The 23,273-nt window shown below is 45.4% G+C and overlaps 1 protein-coding gene across 2 annotated transcripts in view; it reads left to right on the plus strand.

Moving 5' to 3' along the window:
• Positions 1-23,273, plus strand: part of RNF24 (ring finger protein 24) — a 101,065-nt gene that overhangs the window by 67,211 nt on the left and 10,581 nt on the right. The window contains exons 1-2 of one of the 2 annotated variants that reach the window (XM_088448938.1): positions 16,450-16,528; positions 20,250-20,399. In XM_088448938.1, the coding sequence (XP_088305064.1) occupies positions 16,470-16,528; positions 20,250-20,399 (209 nt within the window). In that variant the 5' untranslated portion in view covers positions 16,450-16,469. Of the gene's footprint in view, positions 1-16,449; positions 16,529-20,249; positions 20,400-23,273 lie in introns of those variants that run through there. The other variant, XM_088448939.1, reaches the window with a different exon arrangement.

Here is a 23,273-nt window from a genome sequence, read left to right on the forward strand (position 1 = left end):
CACTTCTTCCTCGTCTTCTAAAAAGAATAAAACAGGAGTCAGCCTCGGTAATTCTCGTGGCCCCGAACTGGCCTCGGAGAAGTTGGTTCTCGGACCTTCGGTCCCTATTATCAGACTATACGTGGCCCCTTCCTCTGCGCCCGGATCTTCTACTGCAGGGCCCTTTCATACACCCCAACTTAACGCAGCTACGTTTAACGGGGTGGCTCTTGAAACCGATATCCTAAGACGTAGAGGTATCGCAGATGCGATGTCGATGTTATTCCCACCATGCTACGCGCAAGGAAGCCAGTTTCGGCTGCGCATTATCATCGCATCTGGCATGCTTATATCTCATGGTGTTCTAGTCGGGATCTTCCGTCTAGGACCTTTCGCTTATCCCGGTTTCTGCTTTTCCTTCAGACGGGTCTGAATTCTGGCCTTCGTCTGGGAACCTTAAAGGTGCAGGTTTCTGCCCTTTCCATCTTCTTTCAAAGGAAATTGGCCCTCATTCCTTAGGTGCAGACGTTTCTTCAAAGGGTCTTGCACGTGCAACCTCCTTTTGTACATCCAATTGATCCATGGGATCTTAATCTAGTTCTTCTGTTCCTTCAGTCGCCCATGTTTGAACCTTTGGAGGAGTTTGATCTTAAGTACCTATCTTGGAAGACGGTAATCCTCCTGGCTCTCGCTTCGGCTCGTAGGGTTTCGGAATTGGGGGCTCTTTCCTATAAACCTCCTTACCTAGTGTTTCATGCAGATAGAGCGGAACTCCGGACGATAGCCGCCTTCCTTCCTAAGGTCGTGTCGGCTTTCCATATCAATCAGCCTATTGTGGTACCATCGTTGGTGGAGGACTCTGTTTCTTCTACCTTGGATGTGGTTAGGGCTCTCCGCATCTATGTTGACAGGACTGCTTCAATTTGTAAGTCGGAGTCGCTTTTTGTCCTCTATGATGCGGTTCGGAGGGGTTGGCCAGCGTCTAAGCAGACTTTAGCACGTTGGATCCGGCTGACTATTCATCAAGCTTATGTTAGTGCTAACCGTCGGCCTCCTTCGTCAATTTCGGCTTATTCCACACGTTCTGTGGGTGCGTCATGGGCGGCCGGTAGAGGAGCATCTACGTCACAATTGTGTCGTGCGGCCACTTGGTCTTCAGTTCACACGTTTGTCAAGTTTTACAAATTTGATACGTTTGCCTCTTTGGCGTCCCGTTTTGGCCGCCTTGTTCTGCAGGCGCCACAGAGCACTCCCACCCGTGGGGATAACTTTGGGACGTCCCCAGCGTAAGCACCTCCAGTGTCCCCTAGTGGATGAAAGAGAAAATGGGATTTTGGTACCTACCTGTAAATCTTTTTCTCTGATTCCACAGGGGACACTGGACGCCCACCTCTACGCTCTTAGCCTGCCTGTTCGGTTTTGTTCTGTATGTTGTATGATTCAGTTATTGTGTGTTCTTCTCTCCTTTTCACTCCGCTTGTTCTCCACCTCCTCTCTTTCTTCATTTTCTAAACTGAGGGCTGGTGGGGCATAGAGGGGGAGGAGCTTCACACTTCTAAATTTTAAAGTGCCAGCTCCAGCTATCCACGCCTCTATACCCCAGCGTAAGCACCTCCAGTGTCCCCTGTGGAATCAGAGAAAAGGATTTACCGGTAGGTACCAAAATCCCACTATTTGCATTAATGTAAACCGTTTACAGAATCTGATTGTTCGCTAGGGGGATGTAGTACCTTTTTCCTGTGCACCGTCCTTTTTATTAACCCCCTCTAGATAGTCTTTTTCATGTGCACTGATTGGCTCCTGAGCTTACAGTCTGTTTCCCAGCATTTCAGCCAGTGCTGGGATTTAGAAGCTTAATAACTTTTTCCATTCTGTGGTCAAACGTAAATCTTGTGCACGTTTTTTTTCCCTGTATTTATAACTTCAGCTGTGATCCAGACTGGATTGCTACCTAGCAATAACTGGTGGGTTAAGTAGCAAGCCTCCCAAATCGCTGTAAGCAGCAGAAAGTGATAGTAATTCTGCTCCCCTGCCTTCACTCACTGTGGCCGGGATGTACTAAGCATCGCTTCCGCCATGTGGTACATACCGAGGTTAATTACGCTAGTATGTACTTAGAAATGTGATTAGAATCATAAAGGACAGCTGTGCTTTGCGATAGGTAGATGCTAGAGGGACTTCTGGATTTATTACCCACAAGTCCCTCTGCGTGTGCGCAGAGCAGTGCGCGCTACCGCGGGGGATGCTGGGAGGGATCCGATTGGATGTGACTGTGACCTATAGCCAACTCTCCTTGAAAGAGAAATTCATTATTCAAGGGCTGTAAATGTGGGAACTGGTTAAAAAATAATTAAAACTTTCTGTATTGACTCTGAATGTGTAATGTCGAACAAGTGGACTGAGGTAGGGATGGCTATCGGTGCTTGACATTGATGGCATGATACCATCAATAGAGAACCTTCGACAGACATTTTGGTGGGCCAATCAAAGAAGTGGACGATAGAACCCATTACAGTGGGAGGTTGCTGTCACATAGACGGGATGTTTCCCATGTAATGTAGTGTTATAAGAGGGAGGCATATTTAAGGAATTTTTTTTCGGTAGTTCATGTGGTTGAAGCTGGCACCTGGGCAACGACCTAGAGTCTGTGTGCCAACATTCCTCTTGTTTTTTTTTTATTCCGGAGTATCAGATATCTTGGGCATTATATACAACTTTTAAAGTGAGGTCTGCGAGACCTCCGAGATGTGGTGTTTACAACGATAATCAATTCCTGGCCTGTGACGAGGGTTTCCCCTGGCAGTAGCTTTAAAGAGGTCAAATCCAGAGGCAACCAAAGACGTAGGCCAGGATGTACTAACATATGCAATTAATATTATAAAGGACAGCTCTTGCGATAAGAGCTGCCCTTTGCCAAGCCGCCGCCACCGGGTGAGGGTGTCTCCGCGGGTCTCCTCCCCCTCCTAGCTCTGGGAGCTTCCTGCTGGTGACCTGTGCAGGAATTCCTGGGCTCCTGCCTGCACCCGGAAGAAGGAGAAGGAGGCGGGGAACTCAGGAGGAGCCAACAGGAGGCTGAGGTGAGTGGGGCCAGCAGTGAGAGGTACTGGGCGACTGCGAGGAGCGGGATGCAATAAGAAACCCATAGGCTTCTATAGGGTAATACCAGAAAAAAACCTGGCGTTACCCTGCGCATCGAAAATCGGGCGGCCGGGGCTTAGTACATATAAAAATACGGTAAAAACCCCGATAACTAACTGGGTTTTTACCGCATTTTTCCTTTAGTATATTCCGGCCTTTGTAATTTTCTTTTCATCACAGCATTATCTAGAACAGTGGTCTCCAACCTGTAGCTCGCGCGCTACCGGTAGCTCACAGTCTTAATTTTGGTAGCTCACCTAACTGCAGTACTGCTGAGTTAACTAGGAGGATGTGACCTCTGACGTGTGCTCCCCCTGTGGCATCGACGCCATGGGTGGAGCAACAGGGAAGCATGTCAGGTGATTTCCGCAGCCTCTACAGTAATCACCTGACGTGTTTCCCCGTGGTTCCACCCACAGCGTCTATGCTACGGCGGAGCGAGTGACACCCGTACCAAGCCTTGTCAGAAAATCACACCGCAGCCATGCCTATATCTTTTTGCTCCTCTACTGCACGTATCTTCTCGGAGACGGTAATTAACAGTAATAAATAAATCCATTTTTATTTTCTATTAAACTTTTTTTTATTCATTAAATTACCTTAAATTGTTTGGTTATTTTTCTACAATTTTAGTAGCTCTTCAGGAGGTTTAATTTTTCTGAAGTAGCTCACACCTCAATTAACGTTGGAGACCACTGATCTAGAATAAATAGCAGCCCCATCTGCTATGTTTAATTTGGACTTCCCTCAGAGCATGGTCGGTGGGGTCATTATGCTTTTTTTACCCACCGAGTGGAGCTGGCACATCTAGAAGCCTTGTGTGGCCACCATCTCTAATGAGTGTTGACAGGGTCAGCTGTGCATATTTTCATTTTGCAGTCAGTATTAGAATACAATGTTGGATAATGTCATTGGCGCCATCTTCCCAGCTAATGACCCCTTAACCACTTGAATCTCCAATACATTTCCTTATTCAGATTAGACGGAGCAATGTTCTTGAGTATGTAGTGTGTTCACGAGTGGAGACGGCCATTTTGTGTGCTGAACCAGTATTCTTGAGAATGCAGCCTATCCTATATCCCCTCTGTCCTGGTATGTCCTTGAGATTCACAAATCTTGGGTGCTTGTCCGGATTCCCTAAGTGAAATGAGTGGCCCGGTGGTTAGATGATGTCATTTGCATTGAATTGCGTCATTGTAGGCCTGTCCAAATCAGCAATCCTGCTGCACATCCAACATGGCTCTCCCCTCCGGTACTGTCCCAGGGGGTAAATGGTTGATAAGTATGACCTGTCAAACCTATGCAAACTATGGTTTTCATGCCTCAGTGATGTCACTAATTAATTGTAAATTAATGATCTCAATACTAGTTTAGTCACAAAATGGTCGTCTTTGGCACAGATGCTCATTTATTAAACTGTTGTTGAAAAAACAATTGATGAAACGTTAACATTAAATTTAAAATCCTTTATAAATCAACTATACCCATTACTGAACCTTTTATACATGACAAGAAATGTCTAGGCTACTGTAAGTACACTTGGGCGCTTTGCCAATATTCCGCCTCAGGATGATAATTCTCTTTAATAAGTTATGACGGAGGAATTCTTGCCTGGAAAACAACAGAGTTATTTTTGTCACTCCTTTCTATTTATAACAATGTGACCGTTCAAATAAGGAAGTGAGCGTGTTTAAACTATTAAGGCCCCTGTGGTGTGATTTATCATTGCAGTCCCCTACGTGCATCCAGTGTGTAATCCCATTAGAGATGAGGGAGCGAATGACCACAAGTTCACACAGCAGTGATCTGTGTACCCGGATCAAGTTTTATCAAACGCAGAGGGGTATCTATCGATGAATGGGGCCCCAATGCGAGCATTCGCAAGTAGGCCTCATCTCCATGGCAACTGTACTACAGAGTTGTACAGAGTGACCTAAGACATACTAATCATATCACAATATATAAAATGTGTATTCTACGTAGGGGAGGTAATTAACATTCCATAGTCACATTTAGGGAGGGGGGCTGACAGTTTAATGAAAGCTCAAGCTGGTCTTCACTGTGCACGCTCCAGCAGCTATGCATGTGCCGGTACCTCATTGCCAGCCGCGGTTATAAGGGTATCGGTTTATCAGATACAGGAAGCATCGGATCAGCCACAAATGGGGTGTGGGTAAAAGCCAAAAACATAGAACTGCATTGAAAAAGCCGGAAACAATGTAAAGTGTATTGAAAAAGCCGGAAATCATAGTAAATGTATGAGAGAAAGCCGGAAATCATAGTAAATGTATGAGAGAAAGCCGTAAATCATAGTAAAGTGCATTAAAAAAGCTGGAAATTATAGTAAATGCATTCAAAAAGCCGGCAATCATACATTTACTCTGGATTTCCGGCTTTTCTAATACATTTACTATGGATTTCCGGCTTTTCTAATACATTTAGGCCCTGATTCAGACCCACTCGCAAGCGGCTGTCCGCTCGCAAGTGGGTCGATGGTCTGCACTGAGCATGCGCACGACGGAGGGAGCTCCGTCGTGCGCATGCGCCAGACGCGACGAGCGAAGGAAAGTCCTTCGCTCGTTGTGTCTGATCAAAGGGGGCGTGCTGTCGATGTTGATTGACAGCACGCCCCCTTTGGTGGGCGTGCCTCCCTGACGGGGGCGTTCCCAAGGGAACGCCTCCCGTCAGAAGCCGGCCCACTGACATCACTAGTGATGTCAGTGGGAGTGATTTTGGCTCTGATAGAGCCAAAATCACTCCGGGCCTTGCGGTTGAAAACCTCAACCTCAGGCTCTGGCTCGCAGTTTCGATGGTCGCGATGGTCACGACCATCGCGGCCATCAAACTGCACGCTCGTATAGGCTGTGGGTGGTGACCACAGCTATACGAGCGTCCAGGAGGACGTTCCATTTTTCTGGAGGGCGGCCCTCATTCAGAGCGTGCGCTCTGCTCAGAACGTACGGCTCTGAATGAGGGCCTTACTCTGGATTTCCGGCTTTTCTAATACATTTACTCTGGATTTCCGACTTTTCTAATACATTTACTCTGGATTTCCGGCTTTTTCTAATACATTTACTCTGGATTTCCGGCTTTTCTAATACATTTACTCTGGATTTTCGGCTTTTTCTAATACATTTACTATGGATTTCCGGCTTTTCTAATACATTTACTATGGATTTCCGGCTTTTTCTAATACATTTACTATGATATCCGGCTTTTCTAATACATTTACTATGATATCCGGCTTTTTCTAATACATTTACTCTGGATTTCCGCATTTTCTAATACATTTACTATGATATCCGGCTTTTCTAATACATTTACTATGATATCCGGCTTTTTCTAATACATTTACTCTGGATTTCCGGCTTTTCTAATACATTTACTCTGGATTTCCGGCTTTTCTAATACATTTACTCTGGATTTCCGGCTTTTCTAATACATTTACTATGATATCCGGCTTTTTCTAATACATTTACTCTGGATTTCCGGCTTTTCTAATACACATACTATGAAGTTCTGGCTTTTTCAACGCATTTACTATGTTTCCGGCTTTTACACTCTTTCCCGCACATGTGCGTGGTCCTCGTAGGTTGCAGGTGGTCTTTGACCCACCCTTCTTATGGTGGCTGTTGCAGCACGGTGTTTCTGGAAAGGGATAACCCACCTGCAAAGTCATAGTTTTCCCAGGACGGAACCATCATGCACCTATTATTTCACACTCGTCCTTTAATACGGCTCCTGTAGCTCTCTTGTCACAAGTGAAAACTTCAACTCAAAAGTAGTTATTTTCCCGTAATTCAGACTCTTGCTGCAATAAACAGGAAGAGTCGGCGTAGGTCCCTATAGTACATTATTTGTCACAAAGGGTTGGGGGGGGGGGGGTTTAGGATCTCAGTAAGTTCCACGTGTGTCCTTGTTCAACATTTCAATATTATGGACGCCCTAGACGTATCTTACTGGGACCCACTGACCTGCGTTAGTCTGTACAGTCTCAGCAGCTGTGAAATGTAGTTTATATGTGTAGTTTTATGCTTGTGTGTGTATATAAAATGTGGTAGGGGCCTGGTGAAGACATCACATGCCTTGAAGGGAACGAGCACCACTTTAAAGCTGAAATATGGATGAAACAATCCAGTAACATTCTCCCGGTTCATAATACAACCCCAGTAACGCTAGGTCATCGTGCCAGTCCACCAGCAACCTGTCCTAATGCAGTCTCTATTTACCAGACGCTGTTTTCTTGTTGGAAAGAACAGGATATAAAGTGTAACCTGTGTAAACATTTAGATAATCGATTTTTTTTTTTTTGTGCTTTGTAAGGTAAATAGATGACGGGGGCTATTTGCCTAAAGTGTGTTGGGTCCTGAGACAGCACATTGGTTTACATATGTGGCCTTGTACACCTAGTTTCAGTACGCCATACTGTGCGAGACACCCGGCGCAACTGAGGTGTAGCTTACCGACTTTTTCTTTCCGGTTTGCTTCTTATTCGTAAACGCAGTGAAACGCAACTCGCCGTGTAACAGGAACGCAGGGCTTATTCACGTAGAAAGTTACAGATGACGTGACGGAACTTGGCGTGAGAAAAAGCCTGCGGCCACTACGTTTCAGCAATGCGTATACGGATGCAGACTCATTTGCACACAGATGTACAAATGTCGCCCATCAAGTGTAATCTAGCGAAGTCGCTGATTGATTTATGCGAATCAGAGGCACATTCTATGCGAAAGATGATCAATGCAGCTGAGGTTTGCATAAAAAAAAAAAAAAAGTCCATTATTGCTTATATTGGGGACATTTTGTCAAATAAATTATTATATTGCCCAGAGAATAAGGGGAAATTACAAACGTTGAATTTGACCAGCAGAAAAACAGGAATTGTTGTTCAGTTCATCAATATTAAAATATAGGTGCATTCCAGGGACAAATCTTTTAAAACGTGATTATTAGAGACAGTTGGCAACGATACACAATACACGTGTAGTAACCTGAGCATTTAAAGGAAATTCATGTTGTTTATATCGTCAATTATTGTCTCTGAGATTGAAGCCGTTAAAAACCTCTGTAGACACGAGGCAATGTTTGGCTTGCTCCCTCAAAGCAGTGAGTCTGTGTGGAGTTTGTATGTTCTCCCAGGGTTTACGTGTGTTTTTTTTTTCCAGGTACCTGGGTTTCCTCCCACAATCATAATTCCAAACATACTGGTAGGTTAATGAGCGCCTGACAAAAAATTACCCCTAGTGTGTATATGTGTACCTGTGTTATGGTTAATAGATTGTAAGCTCCACCTCTTTCAGGGACTCATGTGAATGAATAAATGAGGAATATGTGTGCACTATATAAATAAGCGTTAGGTAATAAATCCTTACTAGTTTATTAAAGTTTTATTGATAAACCATTTACAGCATTCAGTCTATCTGTCCATACACATGACAGAACACGCGGCCGTGACTCATGTTACCGCTATTCCTCTGCCTTCACGTGGTACATCCAAAAGTTACTTAAAACTGTTCCTGATTGCCTCATCCGTGGTCATAATTGAAGCCACAAAATCTGATGATTAGATAAGGGTACTTGCTGTCACGTGGTTTGTCTTAAAATAAAGGAAAAAATCATTATCTAACAATAATTATCTGCCTGCAATTACGGAATAAATGTTTGTGTGTATATATTCAGTGTGTATGCGTGTGTATGTGTGTGTGTGTATGTGTGTGTATGTATGTATGTATATATATATATATATATATGTGTGTGTGTATGTATGCATGTGTGTGTATATATATATACACACACACACACACACACACACACACACACACACACACACACACACACACACACACACACACACACACACACACACACACACACACAGTCAGGTATGCATAAATGTTGAGACATTGACAGAATTTTCATATTTTGGCCTCTATTCACCACCACAATGGCTTTGAAATGAAACAAACAAGATGTGCTTTAACTGCAGACTTTCAGATTTAATTTGAGGGTAATTACATCCAAATCAGGTGAACGGTGTAGGAATTACAACGGTTTCTATATGTGCCTCCCACTTTTTAAGGGGCCAAAAGTAATGGGACTATCCACTCAAAAGCTATTTCATGGACAGCTGTGGGCTATTCCCTCATTATTTCACTATCAATTAAGCAGGTAAAAGGTCTGGAGTTGATTCTAGGTGTGACATTTGCATTTGGAATCAGTTGCTGTCGACTCTCAATATGAGATCCAAAGAGCTGTCACTATCAGTGAAGCAAGCCATCACTAGGCTGAAAAATCAAAACAAATCCATCAGAGAGATAGCAAAAACATTAGGTGTGGCCAAATCAACTGTTTGGAACATTCTTAAAAAGAAAGAACGCACCGGAGAGCTCAGCAACACCAAAAGACCCGGAAGACCACGGAAAACAACTGTGGTGGATGACAGAAGAATTATTTCCCTGGTGAAGAAAAACCCCTTCACAACAGTTGGCCAAATCAAGAACACTCTCCAGGAGGTAGGTGTATATGTGTCAAAGTCAACAATCAAGAGAAGACTTCACAAGAGTGAATATAGAGGGTTCACCACAAGATGTAAACCATTGGTGAGCCTCAAAAACAGGGAGACCAGATTAGAGTTTGCCAAACAACATCTAAAAAAGCCGTTACAGTTCTGGAACAACATCCTATGGACAGATGAGACAAAGATCAACTTGTACCAGAGTGATGGGAAGAGAAGAGTATGGAGAAGGAAAGGAACTGCTCATGATCCAAAACATACCACCTCATCAGAGAAGCATGGTGTGGTAGTGTCATGGCGTGGGCATGCATGGCTGCCAATGGAACTGGTTCCCTTGTATTTATTGATGATGTGACTGCTGACAAAAGCAGCAGAATGAATTCTGAAGTGTTTCGGGCAATATTATATGCTCATATTCAGTCAAATGCTTCAGAACTCATTGGACGGCGCTTCACAGTGCAGATGGACAATGACCCGAAGCATACTGCAAAAGCAACCAAAGAGTTTTTTAAGGCTAAAAAGTGGCATGTTATGCAAGGGCCAAGTCAATCCCCTGACCTGAATCCGATTGAGCATGCATTTCACTTGATGAAGACAAAACTGAAGGGAAAATGCCCCAAGAACAAGCAGGAACTGAAGACATTTGCAGTAGAGGCCTGGCAGAGCATCACCAGGGATGAAACCCAGCATCTGGTGATGTCTATGCGTTCCAGACTTCAGGCTGTAATTGCCTGCAAAGGATTTGCAACAAAGTATTAAAAAGTGAAAGTTAGATTTAGGATTGTTTAGTTTGTTCCATTACTTTTGGCCCCTTAAAAAGTGGGAGGCACATATAGAAACCGTTGTAATTCCTACACCGTTCACCTGATTTGGATGTAATCACCCTCAAATTAAATCTGAAAGTCTGCAGTTAAAGCACATCTTGTTTGTTTCATTTCAAAGCCATTGTGGTGGTGAAAATAGGCCAAAATATGAAAATTCCGTCAATGTCCCAATATTTATGTGTTTGACTATTCCACTTATAACGGTGTATCATCAGTTAGACAAGACTCGTACCAAGTAAAGAACTGTGTGGTGTGATTGCCTCATTGTTTTATAATTATACTGCACTGACTCAGCTGCCGATAGCCATGGTCAGCGGTGTAGCAACATCACAAAGACACGCCCTAAAGCGTTTAGTCAGAGACTTCCGTCAGAGAGCTTATATATGTATATTCCTGTTAGGTGCGAGGTGCGGCCTCCATGGCTCAGACTGGTTTTTCCAGCACATCCCACAGATGCTCGAGCAGATTGAGATCTGGGGAATTTGGAGGCCAAGTCATCATCATGAACTCTATGTCCTATTGCTCAACCATTCCTGAGCAATGTCTGCAGTGTGGCCTGGCACATTATCCTGCTTACAGAGGCCACTGCCATCAGGGAACACTGTTCCCATTATAAGGTGTATTTGGTCTGCAACAATGTTTAGATAATACGTGTCAGAGTGGCATCCACATGAATGCCAGGACCCAAGGTTTCCCAGTAGAACGCTGCCCAGTGATCACAGTGCTGCAGCCTTCCCATAGGGCATCCTGGTTCCATCTCTTCCCCAGGTAAACGACGCACATGCACCCAGTTGTCCACATGATGTAAAGGAAAACGTGATTCATCAGACCTGGCCACCTTCTTCCATTGCTCCATGGTCCAGTTCTGACTCTCACGTGCCCATTGTAGGTGCTTTTAGCAATGGGCAGGGAACCGCATGGGCACTCTGTCTGGTCTGACACCTGTCTATAATAACCAGCATTACATTTCCAGCAATTTGTGCTCCAGTAGCTCCTCTGTGGGATCGGACCAGACTGGCTAGCCTTCCCTCACCACACCTATCAATGAGCCTTGGGTGCGCCAATTGTCCTTCCACTTTTGGTAGGTACTAAGCAATGCACATTGGGAACACCCCACAAGACCTGCCGTTTTGGAGATGCTGTAGCCCACTCTTCTAGCCGTCACAATTTGGGTCTCGTCAAAGTTGAACAGATCATTACGCCTGCTCATTTCTCCTGCTTCCAACACATCAACTTGAAGAATTGAGTGTTCATTTGCTGCCCAATATATCCCACTCCTAGACTGGTGCTGTTATAGCGAGATAATCAATGTTATTCACTGTACCTGTTGCTGGTTTTAATGTTATGCCTGATCGTTATGCCTGAGATGTGTGGACAGCCCAGGCTAGGAGACGTGCGGACGGCCCAGGTTAGGAGACGTGCGGGCAGCCCAGGTTAGGGAATGTTTGGGCAGCCCAGGCTAGGAGACGTGTGGGCAGCCCAGGCTAGGAGACGCGTGGGCAGCCCGGGCTAGGAGACGCGTGGGCAGCCCGGGCTAGGAGACGCGTGGGCAGCCCGGGTTAGGAGACGCGTGGGCAGCCCGGGTTAGGAGACGCGTGGGCAGCCCAGGTTAGGAGACGCGTGGGCAGCCCAGGTTAGGAGACGCGTGGGAAGCCCGGGTTAGGAGACGCGTGGGAAGCCCGGGTTAGGAGACGTGACAGCCCACATCCTTTTTGTCTCCTGTGTCCTGGCCTCAGTGCATGAACAGGTGTTAAAGGCTTGTTATACATAATGTAATTAATTGAGGCTGGGTTATGTAGCACCCACTATCTTCATTCACCACTGTACTGTTCACCACCACATGCGCTGTTTTAGAGTGATCCCTTATAAAACGACACAAGAATCTCCAGGAGGGTGGAAAGTGATGCAGCATTACACAGGGGGACTGTCAGGATTTTTGTTTTTGTTTGTGGGAACGTGTGGGTGAGGTAGAGCTGTACCTGGGCTGTAAAGTGAGAGAAGAGGTGGGTACGGCCAGCGTAATTAGCAGACATGCAGGATGGATGTAAACATTGCACCCATGTGTATACTGTATCATGTTTGCCTGGCTTTACACGGCTGATCTGATAACCGTACATACATTGGGGCACTGATGGTGACATAGGACACACCTTGCATGCCTCTCTTGTAGCAATCTGGAACAGAATCTGTCATACCTCACAGCTGTCCCCATTTAGGTCGGACAGGCCAAATTTTAAGGGCTTTGTTCTGATCGGAACAGCGAAGCCCCCCATAGCAGGAAGTTGCGAGGTAGGGTAAGTCTGTTCACTTATTAGGAAAGATGTGAGGGGTAAGACACAGCGACCCCAGGATTGCGGCTATGCCCCCATCATGACTTTGCCAATTCTCAGCGCTCCAATGTTGTGACGCATGCCTGAATTACTGTCAGTGATGAGAGTACCAGCATTGCATATGGAGGCCAATATGTTATTGCATTTTCACTGGTAAGCTACATTCCCAATGAATATTGTTTAACCAACAGTACTTCTGCATGCACTGGGTGTATGGTAGGAACACCTTCAGGAGGGCTAATTGAGATATTTAGGTAGGGTCTCTGGATTATATTAGAGGAGTGGGAGCAAGCTGACGCCTGTCCTGCAATAATCCCAAAATATTTATGGCTGGGTGGGGTTTATTGACAATTATCACTTATTTTTTAGTGAATGCTTGCCAGTGCATGATATATGATTAGAAATGTGGTTATACGACACAGTAGAAGACTGTCCTATGAGGGGAGAAGAGAATATACTTATGGAGGCACTCCTGGGGTTGATTTAAAATAAAATAAAAATAAAAAGTATTCACATACATCAAAATATTGTAAACTTATAACAATACAAAATATAAAAAGACTGAGGGAAGGTAGTGATTGGTGAATGGAATGAAGTTAATGAGAGAAGATATGTTTTTAACTTGCCAAAAGTTTCAGCGGCTGACAGTAAGGCACCGGCGAAAGTCTACACCAGTAGCGGTGTAAGTGTGCATGCTTAAACGTCGTTCACACATGCGCACAGAGAGAGTCGGTGGAGGCGGAATGCTGCGGGGGGGGGGGCTTTTGGGGGGGGAGTTAGTACCCACAATCAAGCTTGATGAATGAACAGAGTCCACATCAGGTGCCCGAGGTGATTTGGTCTGTTACTTAAAACATGCAGGTACTGGGATCTATTCATCATTGGAGGCCAACTGGGACGATATCGTTGTTCTAATTGTTGTTCATACTGAACCACATGAACGATAACCAACCCTCTGGACCAGTCATTGGCTTTTCAATTCAACTTCATTATCTTGTAAACGATATCATTGGTCATTGATCATTGGTGAAATCGTTCAAAGATCGTTGACAAAACATATCATTATCATATATCATATCATTGAACGATATCGTTCTTTTTTAACACTGGAAATTTCAAGGGAAATCATTCATCGATATCATTGTTCGTATACGTCGTCCCGTGTGTATGCAGCATAACACAGATTACACAGGTCTGCAAAATTTAAGGTATTGAAAGATTTTTTAATAATACTTTTATATTCTTAAATACTCCTATGTACATCAAGAAATAGTATATTAAAAAAATTTACCACATCACATTTACCGTTTTACCTTTAAGGGGGTTACATACATTTTTAAGAACAAACAAGAAGCTCAATTGTTTTTGACATTTATTGTGAAATACGAAGAAGTGTAGATGATAACACACAGTTCTTGTCTTAATTAAATAATAAAATAACAATAACATCAAACATTAATAGAAACAAAACCATAATTATTGAAAAAATCGTTAATGTCTTGTTTTTTTTTTTTGTCTTCAAACTTCGTTTTGTCGCTTTCTGCTTTATAAGCTTTTTCTGTGTCGTCTCTGTGTATCATCCAGCAGTAGTCAGCCATCATGCTGACGTCCCAACGACCCTGGTATCTTCTTTCTACATCTTGGTGGAACCGTTCACCCTGTTCTTCACTGTAGTCTCTGAGATTATTCGGGAAATGCTCAATATGGGAATTAAAAAATGTACTTTTAAACTCATATTGCAGCCAAGGTTTCTGTAATTATTAAGCATTTCCCTGACAATTTCTTTGTAGTTTGGATCCTTGACATTGCCTAAAAATGTTGAAATCACTTGTACTGTATGAGTGGTGTGTACTGTATATGTACTGTGTGTGTGCATGTGGTGGTAGGCAGGGGTGAAAATGAGCCGGCACAGGGCAAAACTGTGTTGCATCTGTTGTATTCGGTTCCACCTTCACCAGCTCACCGTGTAGTTGTAGTTGTATTGTGTGTGCAATGTTCCTTTAGACAGCATGGGGTTTAGGCCCTTTGTAAATTTCAGCTCCAGGCCCATGTGGACCTTAATCTGGCACGAGGCGGGGGGGGAAGTTTCATGACGAGACCTGAATTGCAACGTTCTATACTACCGACTGAATTAATTTAAGACAATGTTTTATAATAAATGTAAGCAGAATACATTTATTACTTTACAGAATATGCAAGTCATTGGAGTCATTGTTGTGTTCAGAAGCCAAAAATCTACAAGTATCACATAAAGTCGTTTAAAAAGCTTTTTCATCGCAGACCTGTGTTATTTGTCCGTATTATGGAGCTCATTCAGACCTGCTCGCTAGATGCGTTCGCTCGCTCCCTGCGTATGCAAATCCGGTTCACGCCCAGTAAGGCAGGCGATTGCAAGGCATTAGCACGCCCACTATGTCTTGGCGTGCGATCACTTAGTGTATGCAGACGCCCACCAGCCATTCTTAAGACGCGCACTTGTGCACGTCATCTGCTGGAAGTGCTTGAAAACATTGGTACATCGAGCACCATCGGATGCGATCGCAGCGCTTAAGGTTGACTATAACCTGCTGCAAGCACTGCGATCACTTCAGAGTGAAATCCCACCAAGTGACGTGTACTATGAGGCTGCCTTTTAATTATGCACGCCTATGAAAGTGCGTTGAGACGCTCAGGCACGCTTGCGTTCGTACCTCCACTCCCCCCGTTTTCAGTAGTCAGCCCCTGTCACCACCCACAAACGGCTTCTCCTGTCACTCACTCCGCTGGGAAGTCTATGCGCAGCGAGCGGACACATCCCGATCTCTCGCACTAGTTCGCGCACGCCCATTGCGCATGCACAGAAAGCGACTATCGGCCAGCTACGAGCGTTCGCATCATAGCGAGCGGGTCTGAATCAGCTCCTATGCTCCATGCACAGACCTCTGTGGGGATAGAGGTATACCTCAGATTAGTGCTGGGTAACACCACCTCCATCTTGTATTGTCATTATCCTATACTCCTCTGTGGGGATAGAGGGATACCTCAGATTAGTGCTGGGTAACGCCACCTCCATCTTGTGTTGTCATTATCATATACTCCTCTATGGGAGACTTCAGGGCCAGATTAAGAATGGGACATATAGAACTACAGCCCCAGGCCACCATATAACAGCGGGACCATCGTCATACTAGCGTGTAACACGGACTGCCATAAATTTATGAGTTTTAAAACTATTTTCCTCACAAAATGATGCAATTTGTCTACTTCTGCATATTTAGGGAGACATAGGGGGGGCTTTGCAGAATCCCCCCCGGGTCAAAGCTCAACATTGGTCCCATATGCACATACTACTTTTTAGTTTGTGTATAGACCCCCCCCCCCCTTTCAGGGATATTCTGGGGTCACAGCTAACATAGAATGTCAGAAGTTGGTATTAAACCTTTTATTTGCCCAAGGGACCAGGCAGACATTAGGTAGGGGTTAAGTGTGACTGTATTATAGATCTGAGTCGGCTACGTTTTGTATAGAGGTACGTGCCCTGACTGTATATGGCCGAAAATCCCCCTTTTGCTCGAGTCTTGTAGTGAACATGTGACAGTTGCCACCCACAGGGGTGGTGACTGCTATAAGGCTGGCTGCACGCCCGGCTCTCATGTACACAGATCTGGCACTGACAGTAGCTGCGTGTTGTGTTATTATTACAGAATGCAGTTCTTCCCTCCCATACATTTCCATCCGAAGAAGCACAATGGGGGCACTAGCCGGTACGTTTCATTCCTCCCCTGGGAACAAGGGACGGCATTCTCTGATTTGAATGCAGAAATCCTGGAATGCTGGCACGCCGACAAGTATATTTACTTGCACAAGGGGGGGGGGGACTTCCAAAGCGAAAGTTATTTTTATTCTGTTACATCTATTGTGTCAGCCGCAGCCTTTCAGCATTCATTCAGCCATAGGTTTGTATCTCCATGGGGGATTTTGTTCCTTTTTTTTTTTTCTCCGTCAAGGCGCATCTCAGAAGGTTTCTATTCGCTGCTTTGGGTAGAAAAAGTGGCTATTTCTGTGACAGTAAAATGTAAGCTGGTTCTTGGAGAGAAGAGATTAATATATGCAGCGATGATGGCAATGGGTCTTGCGATTTGCATTTGATGTTGTCTGAACTCGCCTTTGGCTGTTCCTAATGCTGCATATGACAGACTTATTGCCTTTATATGTTATACACCTGCGCTGATGGTGCTGGACATGATTTCTCCTGTATAAAGCAGCCAGTGGTGCATATTCTTTATTATAGACCTATGGCGTTCTATTACCTTCCAGTAATACAGTGTTCTGTAGGTGACAGGATCCATTGCAGAGTCGTATTAACATAATCAGTCTAAACGGTATCAAACTGGCCTAATAACAGGGACCATAACGTGATGAGGTGTTTTTATCTGGTTTCAGGAAATCTGCATTATATTCAGTATATTGTTATTTCTTGCACGACCTAAGGGGTCTATTTACTAAAAGTTTGGGTTTTTAGAAGTGGAGATGTTGCCCATGGCAACCAATCAGATTCTACTTAACATTTCTATAGCACCTAGAAGATACTAGCTAGAATCTGATTGGTTGCTATGGACAACAACACTAAACAACTTCTAAAAACCTGCACTTTAGTAAATACACCCCAAAGAGTCTATTCATAGCGTGTGTCTCCAGTACAGCTGTTTATGGAACTAGAAGTCTCAGCAGGCTCTGCCAGCCTGTGTCACGCTAGCTATTTTCATACTACGCACCCTAAACTTACCTTGCCAGCCTCCAATTGCTGCGGCTTTAGGTCAGACTCTGGCTAGTTGAGTGTGCTGGGACTTGTAGTTCTACAGTAGCAGGTGGATGACTGCATGTTCCAGCTTGTGGCCAGGGCATAGACTGTACTTGCATGGGCTACCCGGTTGGGGAGGGGCTCAGCCCTCATAGCTTGCTTTATTTCTGCTGTAAATGCCATATTTCCCCCAATATGTCTGTGGAGGTGTCTGGGTTTTGCTGTGAGATCTACAAATCTATATTGTGTTCTGTGTAAGGAAAGTGGTTTCTGAGAGCAGCCAGCACGGCAGAAACGACGCTTCCGGCTGCTCGCCCAGTGACTGCCGCCACTTTATCCACAGTGGAATTTTCCAGCCAGCTGGGAGGGTGTAACGTAGGGAATTAGTATGAGAGGAATGACACAAAGCATCCGCATAGTAGTGTGGGGAGGATGCACCTCTCAGGGCTTTCATGTAACTGGAGAGAAAATACACTGACCCCCTGTCACACGGGAGGACAGAGGGAGCTCCGTGTGCTGTGTGTGTGTATACAGGGATATGGTAATCAGCATCCGGGTCTGAGCTCCCTCACATGTGAGGATACAGGGGGCTCCATGTACTGTGTGTGTGTATACAGGGATATGGTAATCATCCTCCGGGTCTGAACTCCCTCACATGTGAGGATACAAGGGGCTCCGTGTGTTGTGTGTGCTGTGTATGTGTATACAGAGATATGGTAATCCGCATCCGGGTCTGAGCTCTCACATGTGAGGATACAGGGGGCTCCGTGTACTGTGTGTGTGTATATACAGGGATATGGTAATCGGCATCCGGGTCTGAGTTCCCTCACATGTGAGGATACAGGGGGCTCCGTGTACTGTGTGTGTGTGTGTATACAGGGATATGGTAATCATCCTCCCGGGTCTGAGCACCCTCACATGTGAGGATACAGGGGGCTCCGTGTGCTGTGTATACAGGGATATGGTAATCAGCATCCGGTAATCAGCATCCGGGTATGAGCTCCCTCACATGTGAGGATACAGGGGGCTCCGTGTACTGTGTGTGTGTGTACAGGGATATGGTAATCAGTATCCGGGTCTGAGCTCCCTCACGTGAGGATACAGGGGGCTCCGTGTGCTGTGTTTGTATACAGGGATATGGTAATCAGCATTCAGGTCTGAGCTCTCACATGTGAGGATACAGGGGGCTCCGTGTACTGTGTGTGTGTGTACAGGGATATGGTAATCAGCATCCGGGTCTGAGCTCCCTCACATGTGAGGATACAGGGGGCTCCATGTACTGTGTGTGTGTATACAGGGATATGGTAATCATCCTCCGGGTCTGAACTCCCTCACATGTGAGGATACAAGGGGCTCCGTGTGTTGTGTGTGCTGTGTATGTGTATACAGAGATATGGTAATCCGCATCCGGGTCTGAGCTCTCACATGTGAGGATACAGGGGGCTCCGTGTACTGTGTATACAGGGATATGGTAATCAGCATCCGGTAATCAGCATCCGGGTATGAGCTCCCTCACATGTGAGGATACAGGGGGCTCCGTGTACTGTGTGTGTGTGTGTGTGTGTACAGGGATATGGTAATCAGTATCCGGGTCTGAGCTCCCTCACGTGAGGATACAGGGGGCTCCGTGTGCTGTGTGTGTGTGTGTGTGTGTGTGTGTGTATACAGGGATATGGTAATCATCCTCCGGGTCTGAGCTCCCTCACATGTGAGGATACAGGGGGCTCTGTGTGCTGTGTGTGTGTTTGTGTGTGTGTGTGTATATACAGGGATATGGTAATCAGCATCCGGGTCTGAGCTCCCTCACATGTGAGGATACAGGGGGTTCCGTGTACTGTGTGTGTGTATATACAGGGATATGGTAATCGGCATCCGGGTCTGAGCTCCCTCACATGTGAGGATACAGGGGGCTCCGTGTGCTGTGTGTTTGTGTGTATACAGGGATATGGTAATCATCCTCCGGGTCTGAGCTCCCTCACATGTGAGGATACAGGGGTCTCCTTGTACTGTGTGTGTGTTTGTGTGTGTACAGGGATATGGTAATCATCCTCCGGGTCTGATCTCCCTCACATGTGAGGATATAGGGGGCTCCGTGTTCTGTGTGTGTGTATATACAGGGATATGGTAATCAGCATCCGGGTCTGAGCTCCCTCACATGTTGGGGTACAGGGGGCTCCGTGTTCTGTGTGTGTATGAAGAGATACTGGAATCCACACCTAGGCTGAATGGGAATATTTTGAAAAGGGGGGGGAGAGGTGGCCAGGTCTGTGGGGGTGTGGCCAGTGCTGAGTGGGTGTGGCCAGTGCTCCAGGTGGGGTGTTGGTGCTATGTGGGCATGTACGCACCCTACCTTAACAGCCCAAACATCTCCCTAAATACATGAAACTTTAAAAATTGCGTAATCTTGTGAGGAAAATAGAAACACTTATGATGCATGGCCAGCTGGGCGGATGGTCATCATACTGTCACTGTGATGGGACGATTGTAATTAGAGGCCTGGTGCTATAGTAAAATATGCGCCATTGTTAATCTGACCCTGATTACTGAAGTGGTCGGTTCTGTCTCTTGATTGAAAATAAATAAATATTAGAACCATTTTTTGTCGTCTGCCCGTGATCAGTGTTCCGATTGGCGTTCTGCATTGTCACACTAATATGCGTTTTGTCTTTCTGTCTGTCCTGCAGCCCATCCATGAGCCCAGACTTCCAGCATTACAGCTTCAGAATGCCGAACATTGGGTTCCAGAACCTTCCCCTCAACATCTACATTGTGGTGTTTGGCACGGCGATATTTGTTTTCATCCTGAGCCTTCTCTTCTGCTGCTACCTGATCCGGTTCGTACCCGTCACCTCCCCGCCAATCGCTAGCCCTGTCTTGTGTCCTTACTCTTTCTGTAACTTAGCCCAAGCTGTCCCCACCAGCTGTTGTAGAACCACACATTCCAGCATGCCCTGCCACAGTTTTCCTATTTGACCATGCTAAAACTGTTGCAATGCATGCTGGTATGTGTAGTTCAACAACATGTGGAGGGCAGCGTATTGCCCACCCCTGATTAACCTTATGTAAATAAAAACTTTTATAGTGCAAACTGTAATCAGCCAAATGGAAAGGGTACAGAGAGCGAATTAGTGCAGCTGTGTGATAATGTTACACATAAGGGGGGGGCCCAAATTGTATTTACCCACCTACCCAGCAATGTCTCTCTGGCTTTAGTGATGGTCACCAGATATTTCTGCACTATTTTATAATTCATTATTACCCCCCCTCCCCGGCAACTCATCATGGACCTGCATTAGGGAAGTGAGCAAGAACCCGACGAAATCTTTGTACATGAGGAAGGGTCAGGTTAGCGGGATCGAGGCGTGTTGGTAGCGGGAGAGGGCGCACTTGTGGTCATCCCGCCCGTTATATACTTATAATTTACCCTGCAGTGTCCATTCACCCCGATCAGGATCCGTAGAACTAGATTTGTGATCTCCAAAATACAGATTATTTTATTTTGAAATTTTTTTATTTTTTTTTGCATTACTGGAAAAATCCTCATTATTAAATACTCTGCATTTGGGAGCACGGCGTGTTCCTTCAGCAATTATCTTCTATGTATGGTAAGAGTGAGATGCGGAATTGTCTCCTGCTTGGATGTCGGGAAGCTGGAAGTGGCATAGATTCATTCAGTTTTATGAAGGTCATTCGGTAACTCGAGCTTTATAAATCAAATTATAACCTAGTCCTTGTACTTGGAGGACGTCTCATCGGTGATTATTACACCGGATTTATAATCTTCTAAGCCTAAACCCAAAAATGTAAATGTCCAGATGGAGATAAAATACAGTGTTCGGTGTTACCCGGGCATCCCACTGTAGCTCGGTTACATAGTAAAATAACCCCTTCCCCTCCTCCATTGCAGGGCAGTGCCATGGTGGGCTCTGATACAGGTGATAAGGCTGGTTGTGCCGGTATTTCAGGTAGTGACGTCACTGGTCCGGCCTCTGTGTAAGGATCATTTAATCCCCATAGTACATTTGTGTACAGCAAGTCTGCAAAACTGTCAGTCAGACTCTGCCTGCTTAGTTAGAGAAGCACCTCAGCCCTAACACGGCACCTGCTGCGGAGGATTGAATGAGAACAAGAGGGACTTGTTTCGTGTGTATATGTATATATATAATATATATGTATATATATAATATATATATATATATATATATATATCCAGTTCCATTTATGTGTCTTTTAGTTAGTTATTGAGATATAGGGCCTGATTCAGACCCACTCGCAAGTGGCTGTCCGCTTGCAAGTGGGTCGATGGTGTGCACTGCGCATGCGCACGACGGCGGGACCTCCGTCGTGCGCATGCGCCAGACGCGACGAGCGAAGGACTTTCCTTCGCTCGTTGTGTCTGATCAAAGGGGGCGTGCTGTCGATGTTGATTGACAGCACGCCCCCTTTGGTGGGCGTGCCGGGGGCGTGCCTCCCAGATGGGGGCGTTCCCAAGGGAACGCCTACCGTCAGAAGCCGGCCCACTGACATCACTAGTGATGTCAGTGGAAGTGATTTTGGCTCTGATAGAGCCAAAATCACTCCGGGCCTTGTGGTTGAGAAACTCAACCGCAGGCTCCGGCTCGCAGTGGCGATGGTCGCGATGGTCAAGACCATCGCGGCCATCAACCTGCACGCTCGTATAGGCTGTGGGTGGTGACCCACAGCTATACGAGCGTCCAGGAGGACGCTCCATAATTATGGAGGACGGCCCTCATTCAGAGCGTACGGCTCTGAATGAGGGCCATAATGTATAGACCTTTTTGGGGTGTGTTATATTGACAAGATTCATGTGTGTGAGATGCTAAGCCCAGTATGCCAGCCCCGCCAATACTTGGCTCATCATTGTTATACAGGAGTATAGTTGAAAAGAAAAACACCATCCCCAGTAAGATTATTACTATTTAACTGCCAAGTAAAACAAGCCATGTAATTACTGTGGTGTAAGAAGTGGCTGCCAGCTCCTCGCAGTGCCCGCCTATCCTGGCATCTCTCCGTATGCGTCACCTGGGCTGGCAGTGTTTACGAAGTGCACGGTGGGTAATGCATTTCCCAGGGGCATCATTTATAATCCTGTGGGGGAAAACTAAAACGTTTCCCAGCATCTGCTCTCTCATAGCGGCCCAGTCACTTAGTTTCGCTTTCCTTTCATGCGCTGGTCATGTGCTTTATACCGTAACATAATAAACACGGAGCAGAACTGAAAGTAAACTACAAGTGGCACGGATCGGATAGAGTAAATATGTCATGTTAGCTCTCAGTCTGCCCTTAGTGACTCAGGGGTCTATTTACTAAGCAGTGATAGGAGACAGAGTGAAAAGTGATAAGGTGCCAGCCAATCAGCTCCCAACTGTCATCTCACAGGCTGTGTTTGAAAAATGACAGTTAGGAGCCGATTGGCTGGTACCTTATCACTTAGAAATGATCTAATACACTTATCCTTAGAAATTTGGGGTGAAAATGAAAAAAGTGGGGGGACAACTTCAAAAACTAGCGAAATAAGCTCTTCTGGGGGTGCTCCAAGAAGGGGCCAAGTGTTTTTGGGATTGCAGGTGCTTGTATGACAGAGGAATTTCACTTTTTCTAAAACTTCACTTTAGAGACATTAAAATATGCTAGCACCCATTTACAAACACCCCAAATTTGATGGGACTACTTATATGCTCCAAGAA

The sequence above is a fragment of the Taudactylus pleione genome, unplaced genomic scaffold (assembly GCF_031769625.1).
Source record: "Taudactylus pleione unplaced genomic scaffold, aTauple2 ptg000472l, whole genome shotgun sequence".
Taxonomy (NCBI): domain Eukaryota; kingdom Metazoa; phylum Chordata; class Amphibia; order Anura; family Myobatrachidae; genus Taudactylus; species Taudactylus pleione.